Source organism: Larimichthys crocea, chromosome XXIII, assembly GCF_000972845.2.
Source record: "Larimichthys crocea isolate SSNF chromosome XXIII, L_crocea_2.0, whole genome shotgun sequence".
NCBI lineage: Eukaryota > Metazoa > Chordata > Actinopteri > Sciaenidae > Larimichthys > Larimichthys crocea.
The window spans coordinates 1,171,010-1,190,125 of NC_040033.1; the positions used below are offsets into that span (position 1 = coordinate 1,171,010).

A 19,116-nucleotide genomic window follows, 5' to 3' on the forward strand; every position below is an offset into this window, starting at 1 on the left:
ACTTTTAAGGATGTTCTAGGAAATGACAACATTTCCATGTGTATGCGTATTCCCCCAAGAGGAAACAGAATGTAAGACAAGAACCAACATTCAATTGAAAGGTAATCGAATGGCTGCTTTGCTCATCTAATCACGTTACCATATATTCCCTCGTTTTTTTTGTTTTTGTTTTTGTTTTTTTACAATTTTGGGACCGAGCATGGTAAAAAAAAAAGTACAACATAAAATCGAAAAACAGTGAGCTGGAAGAAAACATGAAAACAGAAAAACATGGGAGGAAAAAACGATGGTAAAACATTGTGTGTCGCCAACCGAAAGAACATTGTTACATATTTGCTTTCTGAGTCTGTCAATAACATCAATGTGTGTTCTCCGTGGTGGTTGAGTTCGACTGAGTGTCTGACTGCTCCCCAAATATCCCTGCGAGTGTCTTGAAGCGGGGACCCCAGTCGTTGAGGTAATCATAGTCCTCCTCGAGGTCTACGGCGAGCGAGTCGATGGAGCTGAGGGACTCGGCCACCGAGCCGTTGCCCTCGTAAGCGTACGTGGCGAGGGAGTCGTAGGGCGGAGCTGAGTTGTCCATGTCGTGCTCTTTCAGACGCTGGTTGATAAAATCTCGGATGTCCGCGCTGTCCTGAGAGACAGGCGCCCTGGGACCTTTCTTCATCTCGGGTTTGACGTCTCTGCGGTACAGGTTCTCTTTGACAACCTTGGGATTGCGAAGTGTCCCCATGTCAAACGCGTGCGTGTCCTCCTCGCCTCCTCCCTCGTCGTCGTAGTGGATCACGTTATCCCGGATGTCCTCTTTGGATGACATGAGGGTCTCCTTTTTCTTCTGCCGTCTCAAACCCACGTAGAGGACCACGATAACTGGGGGGAACAAAACATGTTAAACCACTGTCAACATCACCGACTCTGAAACACATTTCCTGTTAAAGAAAATCTATATATCTGCAAAACCAAAGTCATTCAGCCTCTGTGCTTGTTTGGTGCTAATTAAAACAGATAAGCATGCTTACATGCTCAACTCAGAGAACATGGTATAACGCTGGTAACACGCTGGCATGCTGTTGATGAAATTAAGCTCCAAGCAGCACTGTGGCAGAGGGCTGTGGATTCTAGCATTATTTATTCAGACATTATAGCTCCAGGTTCATTATTTAAATGATATAGTTAGTCACACTTAGAGACAGTATATGTAATCCCTTTGGAAATATGGTTATGAGTAACCTAGACGTCTAAAACGCAGAAAGTGTGGCCCAGTTTCCACCTAAATTTTGTGGCTCAGAGCAAACTACATGCTACTACTTTTGATAGACAGCTCAAAAACTACTGCTGGGTGTAATTGCACCACTGAGAATATCCCCAAAGCAGCAGTTGATTGTTAGCACGCCACCCATCAGAGCTTGTTTGAGCTTCTGTGACACCGTGTTACAGGAGTGTGATTTCCAACATGTTACTATACATTTCCTCCTCTTTCTTTATTCCTGTCAGTGCGATCTGTCTCATTCTGTGTTCCTCTCTCCGTCTCCTCGGTGAAGAATCCAATAAAATGTGTGTTTTTCCTTCTGGGTTGTGCAATTGCATATATGAAGAAAAAATCACTCATGTGTGAAAGCGTCCAATAAATACATTCAGGCTGAAAAAAAAAGCCTAAAGTAGGTCTCTTCCTTTCATCCTTCTTGTATCTCACTTCCCTTTTGCCTCCCTTCACTCCCAAGTGATTTTATCGGCTTGTGCACAGTGTGCCAGCTCCCCCCAGTGGCACCTACGCAGACTTCAACAACAGTTGGTTATTACAGAGCACAACGGTCGAACACGGCTTGTCACCAGGTGCAGCCGATTCACGTCAATTTGGAAGAAAACAGCGGCGCAAATGAAAAAGTCTCCCTGCCGGTCTGTTTAATTTACCTCGTCATTTCTCCTCACGGGACAAATGGGTCATCCTGACAAATCCTGCACAGGAACTAAGAGGCTCTATGGAAATGTTCTCAGTGTGAGTTCTGATTCTCTCTGCCGCTTTTTCCTTCTCAGGGACAGCATGACATGTTTGGCGTCAGTCTCAGCCTCGGGGGCGAGTCGACTTGGAGCTTTTGAAGACATTCTTCTCAGATGGAGTGAACGCCACTGACACAGCTCTGCAGCAAAGACTGTGTGCTCACAAGTCCCCTCACATATGAAACACTGAAACTCGTGCACATGAATACATTCATGAAAAAGGGATTTATGATGAGGCATAGCAGGAATTTAACAGTGGATAACTTGTTATACAATATATTAGAGCGGGATAGAGAAATGTAAATACAGCTCAATTGAAAAGGTCATGGCTACCCTTGACTTCCACTGTTAAATAGGAACTTCTTTAACAACCGACCATCCCAGATTCATAATTCAGAAAATGACGCCATAAACCCACATTTACGTCCTCGGCGCTGCGTAGATGAGGTTGGACATTAATAGCGGGAAATTAAGGAGGAGTTTTACAACCGTGACCTTGTGCGAAGTGTAAAAGCTGCAGCCTGGGAAGCAGCCACAGGGCAGCGAGATTGGATTTAGTTTATAGAGCTAAGCTTCCCTCCCTCTAATCTTGAACGTCTCATTGAATGCCCAAATTCATATGGGTTCTATAATTAACTGCGGACGCTCCTGGAGAGACGCCAGACTAAGTCTGACGGTCAGCTCAGCATGTTTGGAGTCAGGTGCCGTTAAGAAAAAATGGCAAAGATATTCAAATAGATCTGTTTGTTTGTATTTCAGGTGTTAATTTTAGTGTCTGTGAATTTAAATCTAAATAAGACCCTGCTGATTTCATGGTTGGGACAAAGTAAGGTTGGAATTAATAACATTTCAGAAAGCTCATACATTCTGTCCTAAACTTGAAACCAAGTCATTGTCATTCTCCACCCAAAGGCCAGAAACAACAAAGAAGAAAACATATATCTCTGAGTCCACAGCTTACTAAGCTGACAGTAACAATGATAATAATTTGAGGAAGATAAAGGATTTAAACTCTTAAAACATTTATCTTTCATACCCACTTGGGGCTGCCAAAGTGCGAGCTAAGGAAGCGCTGAGGCAATTCATAAAACAATCCCCTGTTTCCTTCCTTATCGATTCCTCGATTACCAATGACACTGTGCTGAAGTGAAGACTGTTTACAAGCCAGAGGACGACAACAGGTCTCACCTAAAAGGATGACGATACATAGAAGGATGGCGATCAGAGCTCCCGTGCTGAGGCCCACGGGAAGAAAGATGGCCTCGGCGCTGCACGTTAACAGGGAACCGTCTGATTCGCAGCCGCATACTCGGATGGTCAGGGTGCCCGTGCTGCTCTTGGGTGGGTAGCCGTTATCTTCGATCACCACGGGAAGGAAGTAGATCTCCTGCAAACGCCGCCTGAAGCCGCTCCGCTTCGTCACAATTCCAGCTGTGTTGTCTAGAAGAAGGGAAAGGAGCCATTTTTATTTCATGCAATCAACGATCGAAAAGAAATCTTGGGCAGTCTAAGATTAAAAGAATCTTCCAATTTTGTATGTAAAGGCCTCAAGTAGTGCAGCAAGTGCTTATTCCTTGATCTCTACAGGTTCTGACCAGAAAAGAACGAAAATATTCCACCCGGTAAAACCTCTCATCAATCAGGCAATCCTCTGAGCTACATGAGTTTGGAGGTCCAAGTACGAGAAGATAGATGAAACTTTTTCCAGTGTCTGATAACTCTTTATGTTTGATATCAAATCCTCTCTGAATGTGATGAGAAACTGCAAAGTATCAAAGTGTTATCAAAGTGTCACCATTTTACACCACTTACTTCTTAAAATCAGACAGAGCCTGTAACCACGCCCAGCACATCATTCCCCCGAAACACGGCGAAACGTGTTCTGTCTACCTGCACGGCGAGAACTATCGGGATCTGTTGTTATTCCCTTATCTCTTTGTGCAGGCGGCGTCACTCCAGAGAAACAGCAGATTAGCAATGAGAGATTATAGATAAATAAAAAAAACACAGGGAACAACATGGGAAGACAGGCGGAGGTGTGAGAACGGCGAGTGGAATCGAGGTCGACGATGTATACGAGGGAGAGGCGATGTGTCAGGTTGGACCTGCCCAGTTCTGTCTGCTACAGCTAGAACGTCTGACCCCTGTCAAGCCAGGTTTGTTCCACTGATGGAGCCCGGCACTTTTTCCTGACAGGAGGTCAGGCGTTTTAGCACACCTTGCATGTTGTGCACAACTGTGATTTTGTTTGTGCTCTTGCTGAACCTGTCCACTGTGCCCGTGGTGTTTTGTATTTTTTTCTGTCCCTGCCTATCAGATCTCCCTCCTGTATCTGTTGTGTGTGCGCTCGCAGGGTCTCCGGCAGCCGGGAAAGCTGCAAGACAGTGTGTCCAAAAGGTAAAAAAAACTGGATCGGAGGGTCGGACCTGGGCTTGTCAGGGATGGTGAATGCATTCGTTTCCCCGGCCTCATCCTGCCATGTCCCACTTTTCATTACCCGTCTTTCTGGAGAGACTTCAAAGGGCTCGGCCAGTGCACGCTGCAGAGTGTCATATACAGCAGACCCTTATCATAAGACGGCGTCCGACTGCATGCGTTTGAGATATTTTTAGCATTTCAGACGTGCCACTGTTGGAAGCTTTGAGCAACAAACTTTGCAGCTAATGATTGATCTTGAGAAGTCGGTTGTCCTAATTCTAAAGTTGCATCAAGTATGGAGGGCAACGATGAAGGTAGAATTAAAATGGTTCTGTTGAGTTGCATGTAGAGATTGGAGGTTTCAACAAAAGAACATTCTGGCAATTAGGGTCCGTTATTTCTGCATAAATACCAGATCATTGCTGCGGACACAGTTCTGATCCAACACTCCTCCGATTTTATTTTATTTTTAAATCAATAATTTCACATTAAATATTGATTTCTTAAGTAACTAGCCATGCAATCCCTTCAAGATCACATGTCAGGGTTTATTTCATAATAACGACCCCCTCGTTATAAATTATTCCTTACATAAGATGTTACTACTAAAGCCACTTTCAACTTAATTCACACATATTTTATGTCTAAGCTCTTTCTCATGAACGTCGTCATTGTCTTTCATAAGAAGCGATTGGTTTAACTTGTTCTGAGAATCTGTAATTGATTGCAGGCATCATTTCTTCATTCTATTATTCCCATTGTTGAGCTGTAATCATCTGTCAGCTTCTCAATGCTGAGAGTGATGCGGTTTCTATAGTTCCTACTGCAATAGCGAGTATGACTAGGTGATATCTCCTCAGGCTATATAGTAAGACATCATTCAGCTGTATCTCACTGTGCTGATTTCCCGTGTCACCGAACAGAGATGTCGTCAAACTACAGGAACACTCACTTCCAAAGTCGCGGATGGTGAAATTCTTGTTCTTTATATCGTCCTTTGGTAATTTGAAGGAGAACTGTTGTCCAGCAGACGGTAGATCCTGGTCCTTTGCAGTGAATGTTTGAATCACCTGTTGAAGACACAAATAAAAATCATGTTCTTGGGTTTTAAAGTTTTACTTTCCTGTGTGGGGTGCTGACAGAAAACTCTCTGGACCCGCACAGTTGGAAGGTTTTGTTTGTGAGCAGTTGTTTCGATGTCAAATGTTTCTCTTTAATGGAAAATAAAACTCCCACGGATCAAATTGTTCTGGCAGAAAATTTGAAATTATTCAACATTGAACACAAGTGTCAACTAGTCCAACTGACTGCATGTCAGACCTGTCAGCGCCCGAAACAGAGCAGTGAATTGTTCTCTCTGTATTCTTTGGATACAGTCGCTGAGCGCTTGATTCATAACTTTTCAGATCACCTCAACACATAGCATGATGGATTAAGTTCATTTAAAACTGCTGGAGCTTGTTCGAGGGTCATGAAGAGGAAAAAATACTGTTGTTTTATATTACAGTGTACGTTCTAAGAGCAACACGCCCCAGACAACCCAGCAGTAAAAGAAGAAAAAGACACAATTCGACTGCAGCACTTCAACAAGCAGGATGACTTATGTGTGCGAATGTGTTCTCTTAACAACACCCAGCCAACAAGCCACTAACTTCTCTGCACTTCCAGACACAGGCCGATGATTCAGCCACCTCTGTGGCAGACTGCTGACGGCTTTATAGTTCCTACTTCTCCCCAAACGTCCCCGAGCTTTGTCTGAAACCGTCTGTCCTGCCACGTCCAGCTGGGCTACCAGTCTGCTCTCTGGGCTTGACCTGCTCAGACCCGATGCCTCATCCCTGGATCTCCCATATGCAGGGGGGGCCACCAATCAGCCCTCCTGCCCTGTTACATCAACCCGACTATGTTGCTCTCTCCTCAGTATTTGAATAAAAATTCCCTCCAGGGGAGTAAACCTGACACCAGGTGTGATGAGGGCTCTGTTGTGCTCCCCACAGCAGCTGCACACTTCACACTATTGATTTCCAGCTACCACATTAGCTTCGTGATGAATAAATCTAAATCTCCAGCTAACGATGCCTTTGCATTTCATCTATCACTCTTTTTTTTTTCCCAGCCAGCAAATCAGCTGTCAGAGATAATGCTTTCGTCAAACCTGACCACACCTGAAGTGATGTCTCACATTTGTATATTTGTCCCAGAGGAAGAGTTCAGTCACATTCCTGCCACCTTTGGTCCCCCATATCTCTCTCCCACATTATTTCCCGTTTAACTAAACTATTAACTGTCTTTAAAAAGTCCAGAAATACCAAAAAAATAGTGTAAAAATGCAGAAAATCTTTACATTTTACAAACTTACTTACACATTTTTACATACTGATTGACCAACAGAACAAATTATTTCATCTCTAATAAAAAGTCAGAATAAAAATACTTTTTCCACAACTGAAATAATGCCAATTATACGACAGGTAGGTCTGACCGAGCAATCTGATTGGTCAACTAGACGTTTAGGATGTGCTCGAATCAGCATGACAGCACACCTGACTCATCACCAAAAATATTACTCCGCCATCTCCTGAAAAGTCCACCGGAAGTCAACTTTAATAAAGTATAATACATCTGAATTTCTTTAATGAATACTCTGTGTGTTATGGAGCTGTAATACCACCTCGTTAATACATGTGCAGTCCTGTCGTGCCAATAATGACGTTAAAGCACAGCCTCTCGTGTAAATAATGCTTAATTAATTCCTGCAGTGACAGAAAATCTCTCTGTAAAACTTCTACGACATAATAACGTTTCATTTGCACGTTGTTTTGTCAATTTAATAAAACTGCTTAGTTTAGACACCGACGTCTTTCAGAGACGAGGTATCTTCAGCTAAAGCAGTAAAGGTTTTTTTTCCTAATTACCCCATGAATGACAAACTCTTCTTTAACTCCAGTTCCTCCCACCTCTTCTCGATCATAAGTGGAGCCGTGTGCTGCTGAAACTGCTTATTACTGCGCCGCCATTGCAATACGTTAAATGGCTGAAGTGTATCCTGCCTTTGCACTCAGCCGCATTGTACATTAAGCTTGATAAGAGCAGCCGCTAAATGCTGTAAATGTAAATGTAATTATTCCCACATAACAAAGTGAGTCGGTCGGATAGCATTTCAACGTGGCATCATAAAAAGCAAAGAAAACACATTGAAGAGCGAGGGACACATTACGGCGCCGGCTGTATATCTAATACAAATAACTTTGCAGTAATAAATATGCTTGTTTTATGATTCCTTTGTGGTTGCTTTTTCTCATTTCACACCTCACCAGTTGACCAGCCAGGTCTCTGAGTACAGTTAATATTAAAATAAGGAAATTACTACTGTATTTCTTTGCCACAGCGCTGACCGTTTTGATTTGCAAATCTCAGTATAAGGACCTCGGCCACTCTCCTTCATTTCATTTACATGAAATCAGCCAGATGCTTCTCCTGCTTGGCTGTGTCCTGGTTACAGATTATTTTCCACAGGAGGTTGTGTCACAGCGTGAGACACTCCAAAACAAGCGGTTTGTGTGTTTTTTTCCCAGCAACGTGAGTGCAGATAATCATCGAGGGAGACGTGTGATGGATTTTTACAGGAGAGGAGCCGCGATTCTTTATCATCCACCAGCTGTGTGCAACACCTGGTGGAACCACGCTGTGGAAACACTGGAGGAAAGTGTATATTCTGCACTGGAGGGCACGGGAGGAGGGGAGAAGAAGAATAAAAAAAGGGGGAGATTAAAAAGCAGGAGATTAAAGCAAAGGAGTGAGGAGAGGATAAGCCGAGAGGAGAAGGCGACGCCTGTTAAACACAGGCCACATATTGCATGATGATTGCAACTGATCTGAATATAAGACTGAAGCTTTATTTGACTTTGACTTTGCACTTTTCTGAAGGATTTAGAACATGTATTTCTCGATACCTGCTCCAAGGTCTTTTATTTTGTCCCCAGAAGAACAAACTGCTGATTGGATTATGAGTGTAGCAATTTATGGACTTCAGTCCTAATGGTTTCATTTGTCAAAGTCCTGTCAACACGTTGAGAAGCTGGTGAAGGTCATAGGGCAGAAGTTGAGCGAGAGTAAAGATCTTCCCTGAAAACTTCATTTCATTTCATTTTCTCTAACTGTGGGCAGCAATTACAGTAAAAGTATCCAAACATTTATCTATCACGAGTTTAAAACATTTTACACTGCTTTTGCAACATGCTACACTTGACTTGTAATCCGGCGAAGTGATGCAAGAAGTGCAACACCAAGTCACACACAGCAGCAACTATTTCACTGATTCTGGTGAAACTGGATCATATTTTATGGAGGAAATGTTTTCTGGTTTTCCCTCTGATGTCCTCCGGCTGCTCCGCCTCAACTCTCTGTGATTTACAGAGTTTATGAAGTAAACTGTAGCCGCTGTTAGCTGATATCAGTTCAGTTTGTTAGCCGGGCAGTCGGAAACCGTGAGCTCAGAGCGCTGGGGAAGCAGCAGGGAGCGGAGCCAGTGTCGTGCCAGAACAGGAGCCGTGAGCAGACAACGTAACCATCGGCCTCGGCGGCTTCTTTTGAAGCAAGTTCGAAGTTGTTGTGGCAGTGCACTAAATCAAATTTCTACACATTGTTGCTTTATTAGTTACTCTTCTTCATTAGAACTGTGTGGAGTTAGTTCCAGCACAGTAATATAAAGCAAGTGCACAGACAGAGAAGGAATCTGAGATCTCTCAAGTGAAATAATTTAAACTCTGGCAGGAAATCGTGCATTCATGTAGGATCCCCAATCCCATAGTAGTAAGCAGCTGAGTGAAAGAAAAGGCTGTCAGGGCCTCTTTTTCTAAGTGTCTTGACTCAATCTTGACGGCTGAAAACATGGCAACAATCACAGCCAACCTCGCATTAGGAAGACAGTGATGCCTCCGAATGCAGGGCACAGCAGTTGTTTTGATTGCAGCAATGCCCGAGGACGGACAAAACATCCTCGATGTGATGAGGAGTCTACAGCGATTTGATAGACTGCCAAAGAAGCCGCTCCCTCAGAACGCTAACTGCATATAGATGCAAGTTAATGGGCTAATTTACAGGCACAGGTGGTTTACAATGCACACGGGCAAATTCTCCACTGCATCTCAAATACATCATCTGAAATGTACTCTAGGTTGCTGATATGCAAAGCACTGCTGTGCTTTATGATTGCTTCTCCGGCTGAATCGAACTCAAAGACACAATCAGTTCAAAATTTAGATTCATACACTGCGCTGAAGGGTTTCTCTGTGCACGCCACTGAAATAAAAGGTTTTATTCAAGTGACCTTGAGTAAAACAGCAGCCTTCTGTTAGGTATCAACGTTCCAGCTTAATGTGCATGTTTACAACAGCAATCTGCCGTTCTAAAAAGTAGAATAATACCCACTAAAGTTTATCTCACACCATAAAATCAGGGTTCATTTCTGCCCGAGTGTAAACAATGACTCTTTGTCTGTGTTTATATAAATCAACACCTTTCAGATTCAATTTAACACCTTTAGATAGTCTCTAACAACCACCTTGAAGTCGTATGAGGAGGGGAAACAAAGCTCCAATCAACAGCTGTCAACTGCTGTCAAGATCCACACGTCTTAATGGGAAAATTTGTTGCGTTCAGTGCCGTGAGTGCACAGAAAAAGGCGAGGGGAGAGAGCAAACGTGAACGTACCTGTCCCACTTTGGCGTTTTCACACACAAAGGTCTCATAAGGACTCGCAAGCTCAGGTGGGAACTCGTTGATGTCCAACACGTGGACGGTGACGGCCACTCGGCTGGTCAGAACTGGACTATCTGAAGAAGAAAATATAACAGAGCAGTGTTAGAATAAACTAGATGGTGTTACATGAATACAGTTTTTACAGCACTGACATCGTGTGGATATCTAAAGTACTGCCATCAGAAGATGAGCTCAAGCCTAAAGATTGGACGGCCAAGTGGTTAAAGAGTTTCCGGTCAGTGTCCTTGAGCAGATGCTAAACCGCCGGTCCGCTCACCCACTCCAGGTCGGTCTGGAGAAATGCGTCTGCTAGAAGACCAGTCATGTGTCTGCAGCATGCTGATGCATAAACCGCATCTGGACCGCTGCTGTTTTATGACGCTTTTGATTGATGGCGAAAGGGAAAATTAAATAAAAACACACAGTAAAAACATCCGAAGCGCAGCCCTATAAATAAAGCATGTCTCACATTATGGGAAATGGCTCTATAGAGAGAATATTTTCTTTCCTCCTCAGATTCTGGTTTGGGTTTTAGCCATAAGATGCACAGCCCATATTAATTATACTGTGAAAGCTCCCTTGAGAGGGACTAACTTCAATCCAGGGTTGTTTGTTACAGTGCTTCCTCGCTGCAGAAGCACGGCGGGGAAATGTTCTTTTTGTGTGAAAGCCCAGGTACGGTAAACTTTATGGATCTGATGTGGGAATAGGCTTTGCTCTGCAGTGGGCAGCTTAGTGTGCGCTTGTTTGTGTGTCTAGGCGTGTAGGTTTGTGTGTAGGTGGGTAGTTTAGAAGAATGCAGGGGATGGAGGGGGGGCGGCTGGGGTCTGTTGAGTCATCTCAAGGGGATTGAAGATGCAGCCACAGCTCAGTTAGTAACCTGTCTCTGACCTTGATAGAAAAAGCAATCTTCCCAGTGAGGTAAAAATGACACCAGGCATGGGATTTGCTGCTTTGCACCGACTGATCTACTAACACTGACGCTCACCCTGCAAAAAAACACACTGATCTTTTGGGTCATCGTGGTCCTCGATTGTTGGGTCTCTAAAAAAGTTTAAGCAATATCAGATCTTACACATCAGTGAAAAAGTTGTCTGTAAATTTGTTCCAGAGTTTATCGTTTCCTCCTCGTCTCATCTCAGAAACTCATCTCCATAACTGTTGACTGACTCTCAGCATGTCATCAGTGATATATCTTATAGCCCACTAGATGGAGCAATGGTATAGTGGTTATATTCAAATCTGACTGGTGTCAGCATTTCAGCCCAATAACCGATGCTCTATTTATTTTATTGAAGCAGAATCCTGTATTGCTACAGAATGCTTGGTTGACCAGCCATAAAGCTGCTTACTTTATATTGCTTTTCTTACTGGATATTACTTTTTTTTATTTTATTTTAATTAAGCTCATTTTAATAAAAAAAAAAAATCCATCTTTGCAAGCAATCAACCACAAATCTATAAAAATGTGCTGCAAAACAGAGATAAAAAAGATTCTCTGTGGATAGCAATCTGTTAAAAGTGCAAACTCACAACGCAAAACTGTGGAATTACACTGAATTGCTGTAAATAGATAGAAAGCGTGCTTCCTCATTGCCTCCTGCCAAGGTTATTATTGCATTTAATAGATCTCCCCCTCCTCTCTTTGACTCCTAAAAATTGCCACTGGGCTTAAATGCCAAAAAGCAAACCGTTAATCCAGCCCCGGCTCTTATTTAGCACGCCTTCTGCTGTGTGCTGTGTCTCAGGAGAGCTGCAGACACTGCTCTCATTTTGCTGCATGACTGCGGTGTCTCGCAATGACCGGACGGTTCTCCGAGGCTTAAAGTGAAGTGAGAAGTCTCCAACTCAGGTGCCGTGCTAATCAATGCAGAGTAAAGGTGCCTTTTATTCAGAGGAAAATGTCATCCGACCCGAACTCATATTGTTAGAATATTTCCCTCTGAGTCATTGTGATGAGGAATAAAAGGTGTGGGTGGATAAATGTTAGGAAGCATTAACAGCAAGGACACACAGTGGATGCAGAAACGGGTCAAATACGGAGGTCTGCAATAACTTACTGTTTATTGAAAACTGCTGTGCAGTGCCAAACGAGGCTGCTCGAGACTGTCGGAAAAGTCAGGACATTTTTTTTTTATCAGTGCATGACCTCTCCTCATACAGTCCATTATTTCTATGGGCTTTTGGAGGTGTTTTGCTTGAGTATTTATTGCTGTTCTTGGTGGTTTTAAAAACCCGAATAACAGACACACAACATCCTGACGATGATAATAGGATGCATCACAGAGGAGCCATAACAGCTATCCAATACCCAGAACACAAAGTTCTGCCAAATCTCTCTCAAGGTCAGAAACGCATTTGAACTCACAAGTTGGGACACAAACTCCGGGGTGCTGGGTTTATCTCGATCCCTACTGCACCAGTTTTTAACACTAGTCCTTTTCTCTTTTCTTTCATGGTAAAAAATAGTCTCTAGAGAGTCTAGATCGGTCCTGCTAGATGGGAAAATGCAGGGGGCTGGATCACAGACTGACTTGAGGAAAGGTGATAAGAAAGAAGTTAAAACACAGGTGGGCGAGGGGTAAGATGTGCGGAAATACTGCCTGATTTCTGCATCAGCAGACTGAACACATAACACCCTTGTAAAAACTCCCGTCTTCCTCCCACTCCCTCCTCCCACCACCCTACATCCTTTCAGTCGATCTCATCCTCTGCTTCCTTGACACTTATGCACAAAAGCCACACAAAGAAACACACATTCAAACCAGAATTAGCATGTCACTGCCATGACCTTGAGGGGAAGTGAGTAATATCAGTTTCCAAGGCGACAATGACTCAAGTTTTAGCAGCCCATATTTCACAGTCTGTCCTAATGAATATACAGCGTGGGTAATTTTGATTGAGCACCAGCCTGCCTCTGGGATAATGACTTTGACGGTTCTTAGCAGATTTGATGGCTTGATGACGATGGATTTGCTTATTTATCCGGAAATTTGCTCCACTTCCTTCATAAAAACATAATTAGCTTGATGACACGTCTTAAAGACACAGCCTCCAATGCGGAGCCGTGGCTCACGCTGTGCGATGCGACTTGCATCCGCCTGCTGTAAAACTGTAGAAGGTTCACATTTTATTGCGGTGTAAGTAAAAGTTGACTCTGGCAAGAAAAGCTCCCTTCCAATGCCAATGTCATCAAACGTGTTAAAAAAAAAGACAGTTAAAAATGAAAACAGAGTTGAAGCGAGTATGCTAGAGGAGACAATGTCCTGAAGATACATTCCTCCGGGAGAGCCATCATGGTTTATAGTCACCTATAAACCTTTCCAGCAAAATGGGATTGAGTATTGACTTGAGTAAAAGCGTGTTAAATCCTTCACACAGATTATGGCGGGGGAAGGACGACGCCACCTGCATGAATCAAAATCGATCTTGTTGTCATACTTACTAAGTTTGGTCGCCACGATGGAGATATTGTGCTGGGCGATGGTCTCTCTGTCGAGGAGTTCGTTTGTGGAAATTGTTCCCTCCACTGGATCAATGTCAAAGTAGCTGTCCATGTCACTCTTCCAGTCAATGGAATACCTGAAAGCAAATGTTTGTTTAATGGCATCCATTTCCAGCATAAACCAGAGAATTAAACCACTGTGATTTCCCCTCTGGGCTCGTGTATATGAGTTAGGTGTAATATAATGTTGGCAAAGCCTTCATTACTCATTCTGAATGGTCATTTCTAGAAAATGTGCTGAGGGTCGCACATGCATTCCAATCTAGTAATGGGGCACGTGTACTTTGGCCATGCTGAGCAAACGCTTTTCTTGGGAGCATAAATGAATTTTAGGCACCGTTGAAACTGTATCAATCTCTCACGGCCGATGAACAACAAAGGCATAAAATGTTGGTTTGGTGTCTGAGAACAGAGGGTAGGGCGTCCTCTCTGAGAAATACATCTCTATGAAATACAAAAGAGATCTGAAACCAAACAGCACGCCGCTGACAGCGCCATTCATCATGCCATGCTATTTGATCTTAAAAGGCTATTTTTCATTAATAATTTTGTGATCGTCGGTGGAGTTCCCACAGGAGAAAGATATGTTGCTGTCTTTTATTCCCCTGCACAAAGAGGTCGGAGGTTGGGTGGGGTTCAGTGCCTTGCTCACGGGTACTTCCACAGGACAGATGTTTGATTTCTCATGGGGTTAACCCTCCACATGAAGGACGCCCTCCCTAGACCACCGTTTTTTTCTTCTTACTCATAGCCAGTGATTTGATCTTAAAAGGGGATTTCTCATTAATATTTATCATGCTTACGCGGTAGAGCCTCAAACTGGACTTGACTCACTCATTAAAGAAAGAGGCCGAGCGTACATTCAAACCCCGAAGTCTCACTGTAATAAGAGCGATGACAAAACCACACCGGTAGATTTCTTTTTCAAGCTTTGGTTCCATCTAACTTTCTGTTTCAGCGTCCACGTCCTGTCCACGAAGCCTTGGAGCGAACACGATCGTGTCAAAATAGTTTAGTGTGAGTCTCTTTGATAAATATTGCAGCCAAACTCCCATCAGGAGTTCAAAAGATCAATGGTTTCCAATTTGTCCTCGGGGTAAAAACGTTTTTTGGGGGGTTTGTTATTTGAGTCAAGTTGCTACTAAAGGATATGTCTCACTGTGAGTGTGGCCCAGTGGTTAGAGGGGATGTCTCATAACCAGAAAATTACAAACTAAATCACAAAACGTGTGAATGCAAAAGCACACCAATCGTGCCTGCGATCTGTCTGTCAGATTTTTAAAATTTATTTGCATTCATGTGCGATAGAAAACATCAAAAATGTTTCAAGTGTAATTGGTTCAATCTCTGAGTTATCATTAAGCAGAATGGAGCTCATCAACGGCTGTGAGAAAGAAATCACACATCTAAAGAGTCTACTTAAGATCACCCGGTGCTCAGAACTATAGATATGAAAATTAATTACGCCGTTATCTCCTACTTTGAACTGCGGTAACTCAATCCAGAGCACATTACACACAATGCACGCGGTAATTTAAGAAAAAAAAGGAAAAAGTTTCGCTGCAGTTAATGCTTTCAAGTTCGTGACCAACGTGGCTCTGCTACCGTTTTAGTCAGAGGCTAAAAGTTCAGTCGTTAGAACTCATTCCAACTTTAGGAAGCTCTTTAGAGTCAGCCAACAATGCAGTATTCATGATGCCCTTTTGTTTCCCCAGCTACAGATAACTTGGCACTATACTGCTAAATAGCAGAATCGGTTGAGTCTGAAGTCTAAAAGCATAATTCCCTATGCATGATGGGTCATTGGGTCTATTGTTTTCAAGTGAAGAATGTGAAGCTGCTCTCTGAAGGCACACAAATGAACAATGTCAGCTATGGTATTGATGAATATTTAAAGTGCTGGAGACAAAGTGGAGATCCACAGAATAGAGAGTATAAGCTTTTTGTACAAATCTCTGCTTTTTTTTCCCGTTTATTGTTGTCTCAGGAATAAAATATTCATAATAAAACAACTTCCGTCCATGCAACAGGTATTTTTTGCCGTTTGTGTTTCGCTCGAGCGATACATCTTTCGGGAGAACCAGTTCCGCAGAGCAATGTGGCTGCGCAGAAGTAGATACTGTGATAGATTTTAATAAAATGGCTCTCATGCATTTTTAAGGACGTGCTTCTTTTTGTCTTTGCCGATGACGGTCTATTGTTATCTAGCACTCAAGTTTTACGACAGAGCACAGGAAAGCGTGCATGAAAGAAAGATTGAGAAAGGGATCAGGTGCGCTGAGTGTAAATCAGGAGTTGAGTCAAGCATGTCAGAGTTATAAACCTGAGCAGTGATGTTTGAACTCCCCAGCTGATAATTGTGAAGCAGGTCTACGATACAGAGCTTTTATTATTATTCAGGACCCTTAAGTTTGGGGACATGTTTTTATGCTATGAGCATAAGAGTTCATAAGAATCAAAGTGAAATTAAAATATGAGGAAGTCACTTTAATGTATAAATGAAACAGTGCAGAGTTTATTAAAGTGAATTCTGTGCTTCTGTGGGGCTGTACTGATACTGCACAGCCGTCATGTTCAATTCAAATTCAATTACATGTTACTGAACAATGTTTTCAATGTTTTATGTGCAAACTTTCCGTGTTCGGTCCAAACAGCAGCTCCCATTCTCCTGATATAACCCAAAACTGTTGAATAGTTTAAAACTACTTACTTCTTAGCATTAACTAATTCTGCAGTGCAGCTAATTCAGCTGTGGGTAAAAATAAAAAGCAGCTTCCTCTGTCTAATGGGGTCCATATTAATTAGAGCCATGAAAGTGGTTCAAAAGAACTCAAAAACAAAAACATAATACATCCACTTCAGTCTGCCAAGCCAACCTCCAACTAACAGGCACATTGTGCATATTGTTATGCAATTCCACATCGACACAAAAATAAGGACAACTAATATAGAGTTACCATTCATTAAATTATGGTTAATGGAGGACGGCGACTGGCAAATCTGTGATTCAATAAATGCATTAACGTGTCATTAAAATTGCATTAATAACATCATCTAATAACACTTTGAAGAGACTGAACGTTGACCCAATTATACACCTTGAAATCCATTTACATAATGTGCAAGAATAAGTTTAGAAAAATAGAAATAAACAAGTTTATGAGAATAAATAAATTCATTCATTCATTTATTAATTCATTCATCCCAGCTGACATGGGGCGAGAAAAATACAAAGGGAAACTAACTAGGATATATTTAGAAATTCATACATGAAATGGAAAGTTAAATGGGAAAGTTAATAAATAAAGGGATGAATGCAACGGTAAACAAATACAGAAGCTAATTAAACACGCAATATGATGTCACCTGTTATGAATTAACTGATTTATTTTTGATTTTGGAAGTTTCGGTCAATAATCCCAATACATTTCTATGAATGGATGCAGAGATGGGAAGTTACGAAGTACAAATACTTCTGACTTTTGACCTTACTTCTTACATTTTAGCACAAGTATCCGTACTTTCTACTCCCTACATTTTCAAATCAGGGTCGTTACTCTTGCGTTTAGATGGTGATTATTAATAAACAGTAAAATTTCACCATCAGTATCAGTAAAACGTGCCATGCAGACAACGTGGTTGACTGGATTATGCTTAGAAACGTATGTAAACACACTGATAAGACAACCCTATTGGTGCATTTGTCCTCACATGCACAAGACGATGAACATAAACAGCCTAAAATCAGGCGGCAACTCTTTGAAAGGAACTGAAATTGTTTGTGATGGTGGGAGAGCGTTGGTGGAGGAGATTCCTCGGGTGATGTAGTAGAGTCGAGTGAAGAAGACCAGCATCCTTGGCCATACCTTCTTGAGATGTTTGCATACCAATAAAGTTTTTGAACACCATGCACATTGAGTTTGCAATCCCTCATTCTTGTACAGCAGTTTTATTTTTTTTAATGTGTTTAGGAAAAATTGGCCAATGTTGCTTTCTGTATTGATTTCAGTTCATTTTTCTTTGTTTGGACAGACTGTAGGTCCTGTAAGCTTTTCCCTAAAATGCTGGTTTTGTCCTTCACAAGAGTACTTTATACTTTTATACTTTAAGTATATTTTAGAGCCTGTACTTTTTACTTTAACTTGATTAAAGAAGTTAAGTCAATACTTCAACTTTTACTAGAGTCTTTTTAAACACAGGTATCTATACTTGTACTTGAGTAAAGAATGTGTGTACTTTTGACACCTCTGAATTGATGTAATCTACAAAACAAATATTCACAATAAAATCTAAAACAGCTTCAAAGAACCGCATCCAGCTAAAACAGTTGGTCACTCTGCTGAAACAAACCTTTTTTTAAATCACTGCCATTTATATAATTTGATCTTTTTAAGTCTTGGTGGACACCAGCCAAAGGGGATGACCTATATAAGCATGTTTCTCATTAAAACAGGCGTTCTGAGCATATAACAGGTATGATGCAAGGAAAAATGAATATTGCATGATTTGTAAAGAGGTGACACTGGGAAAAAAAATAAAAATAAATGAGTTCACATTTTAGCCTAAAAGCTGCAGTTTTGTTTGCAAATCAGCTGAAGTGAGGCATGTTTTTGCCTCTGTTAGCAGAAGCTGAGTGTGTCAGGTGAGCTGTTCCCCTTCACCTCAACTTACAGGGCAATATATTGTATTAATGTGTGGATATACATAAACAATGTCATAGAAAACTGAACATGGGTTACATTAAAATGCAAAAAGTAGTTGAATGAAAATAAAAACTAGTCCAATAATAGCTGCGCTCTAAAGGTGAGAGCTCAGGTATCAGATTCAGATTTTAATATTGTCACTGCTGCACAGCGTCACCAACACGTCCGGAACTGCCAAGAGATGATGCCGGCAGGGTTTTACATGACAAAGTCAAATGTCCTACATAGATTGATTAGTCCTCAAACTGATGAGTAAAACTGACGATACTCTCAGGATTAAAGCCACGATGACATTGATGAATGCAGACTGGAGACATTGATGAATGGATTAGAGTTCTAAAAGCTTCAATCACTGGCTGCAGTATCACCGTACTTCTCCCTTTAGCTCTTTTATCCTTGCAGGAGTTACGAGGGATATTTGGTTCAATAGTTTAAAGCCTCTCATGATGAAGATGCACATTCAGATCCAGGCCTAGTTATACCACAGAAAGATGTAGCCAATCTGAATGATATGAGAAATGATTGACATGCAGTCTCTTTATTTATTTTGATCCTGATCAAACACTGATCTGACAAATCAAAACTGAAAACTGAGGCTTTCTGTCAGAATACTGCAGAACAGAACGGAGAGTGTGTCTCATTTATGGATTATATTCAGCCCTTAACTTCAAATTGTACAAAGATAAATATAAATGATTAAATTATTGAAACATTTGCAATTAACTGAGGAAA

General features: G+C 41.9%; 1 protein-coding gene across 1 annotated transcript in view; it reads right to left on the reverse strand.

Moving 5' to 3' along the window:
* Positions 1-269: 269 nt before the first annotated feature.
* Positions 270-19,116, reverse strand: part of LOC104931619 (cadherin-12) — a 91,688-nt gene continuing 72,841 nt past the window's right edge. The window contains exons 8-12 of the mRNA XM_019279374.2: positions 13,622-13,758; positions 10,129-10,250; positions 5,369-5,486; positions 3,187-3,438; positions 270-870 (exon numbers count right to left, since the gene is read on the reverse strand). Coding sequence (XP_019134919.2) covers positions 359-870; positions 3,187-3,438; positions 5,369-5,486; positions 10,129-10,250; positions 13,622-13,758 — 1,141 coding nt within the window. The 3' untranslated portion in view covers positions 270-358. The remainder of the gene's footprint in view (positions 871-3,186; positions 3,439-5,368; positions 5,487-10,128; positions 10,251-13,621; positions 13,759-19,116) is intronic.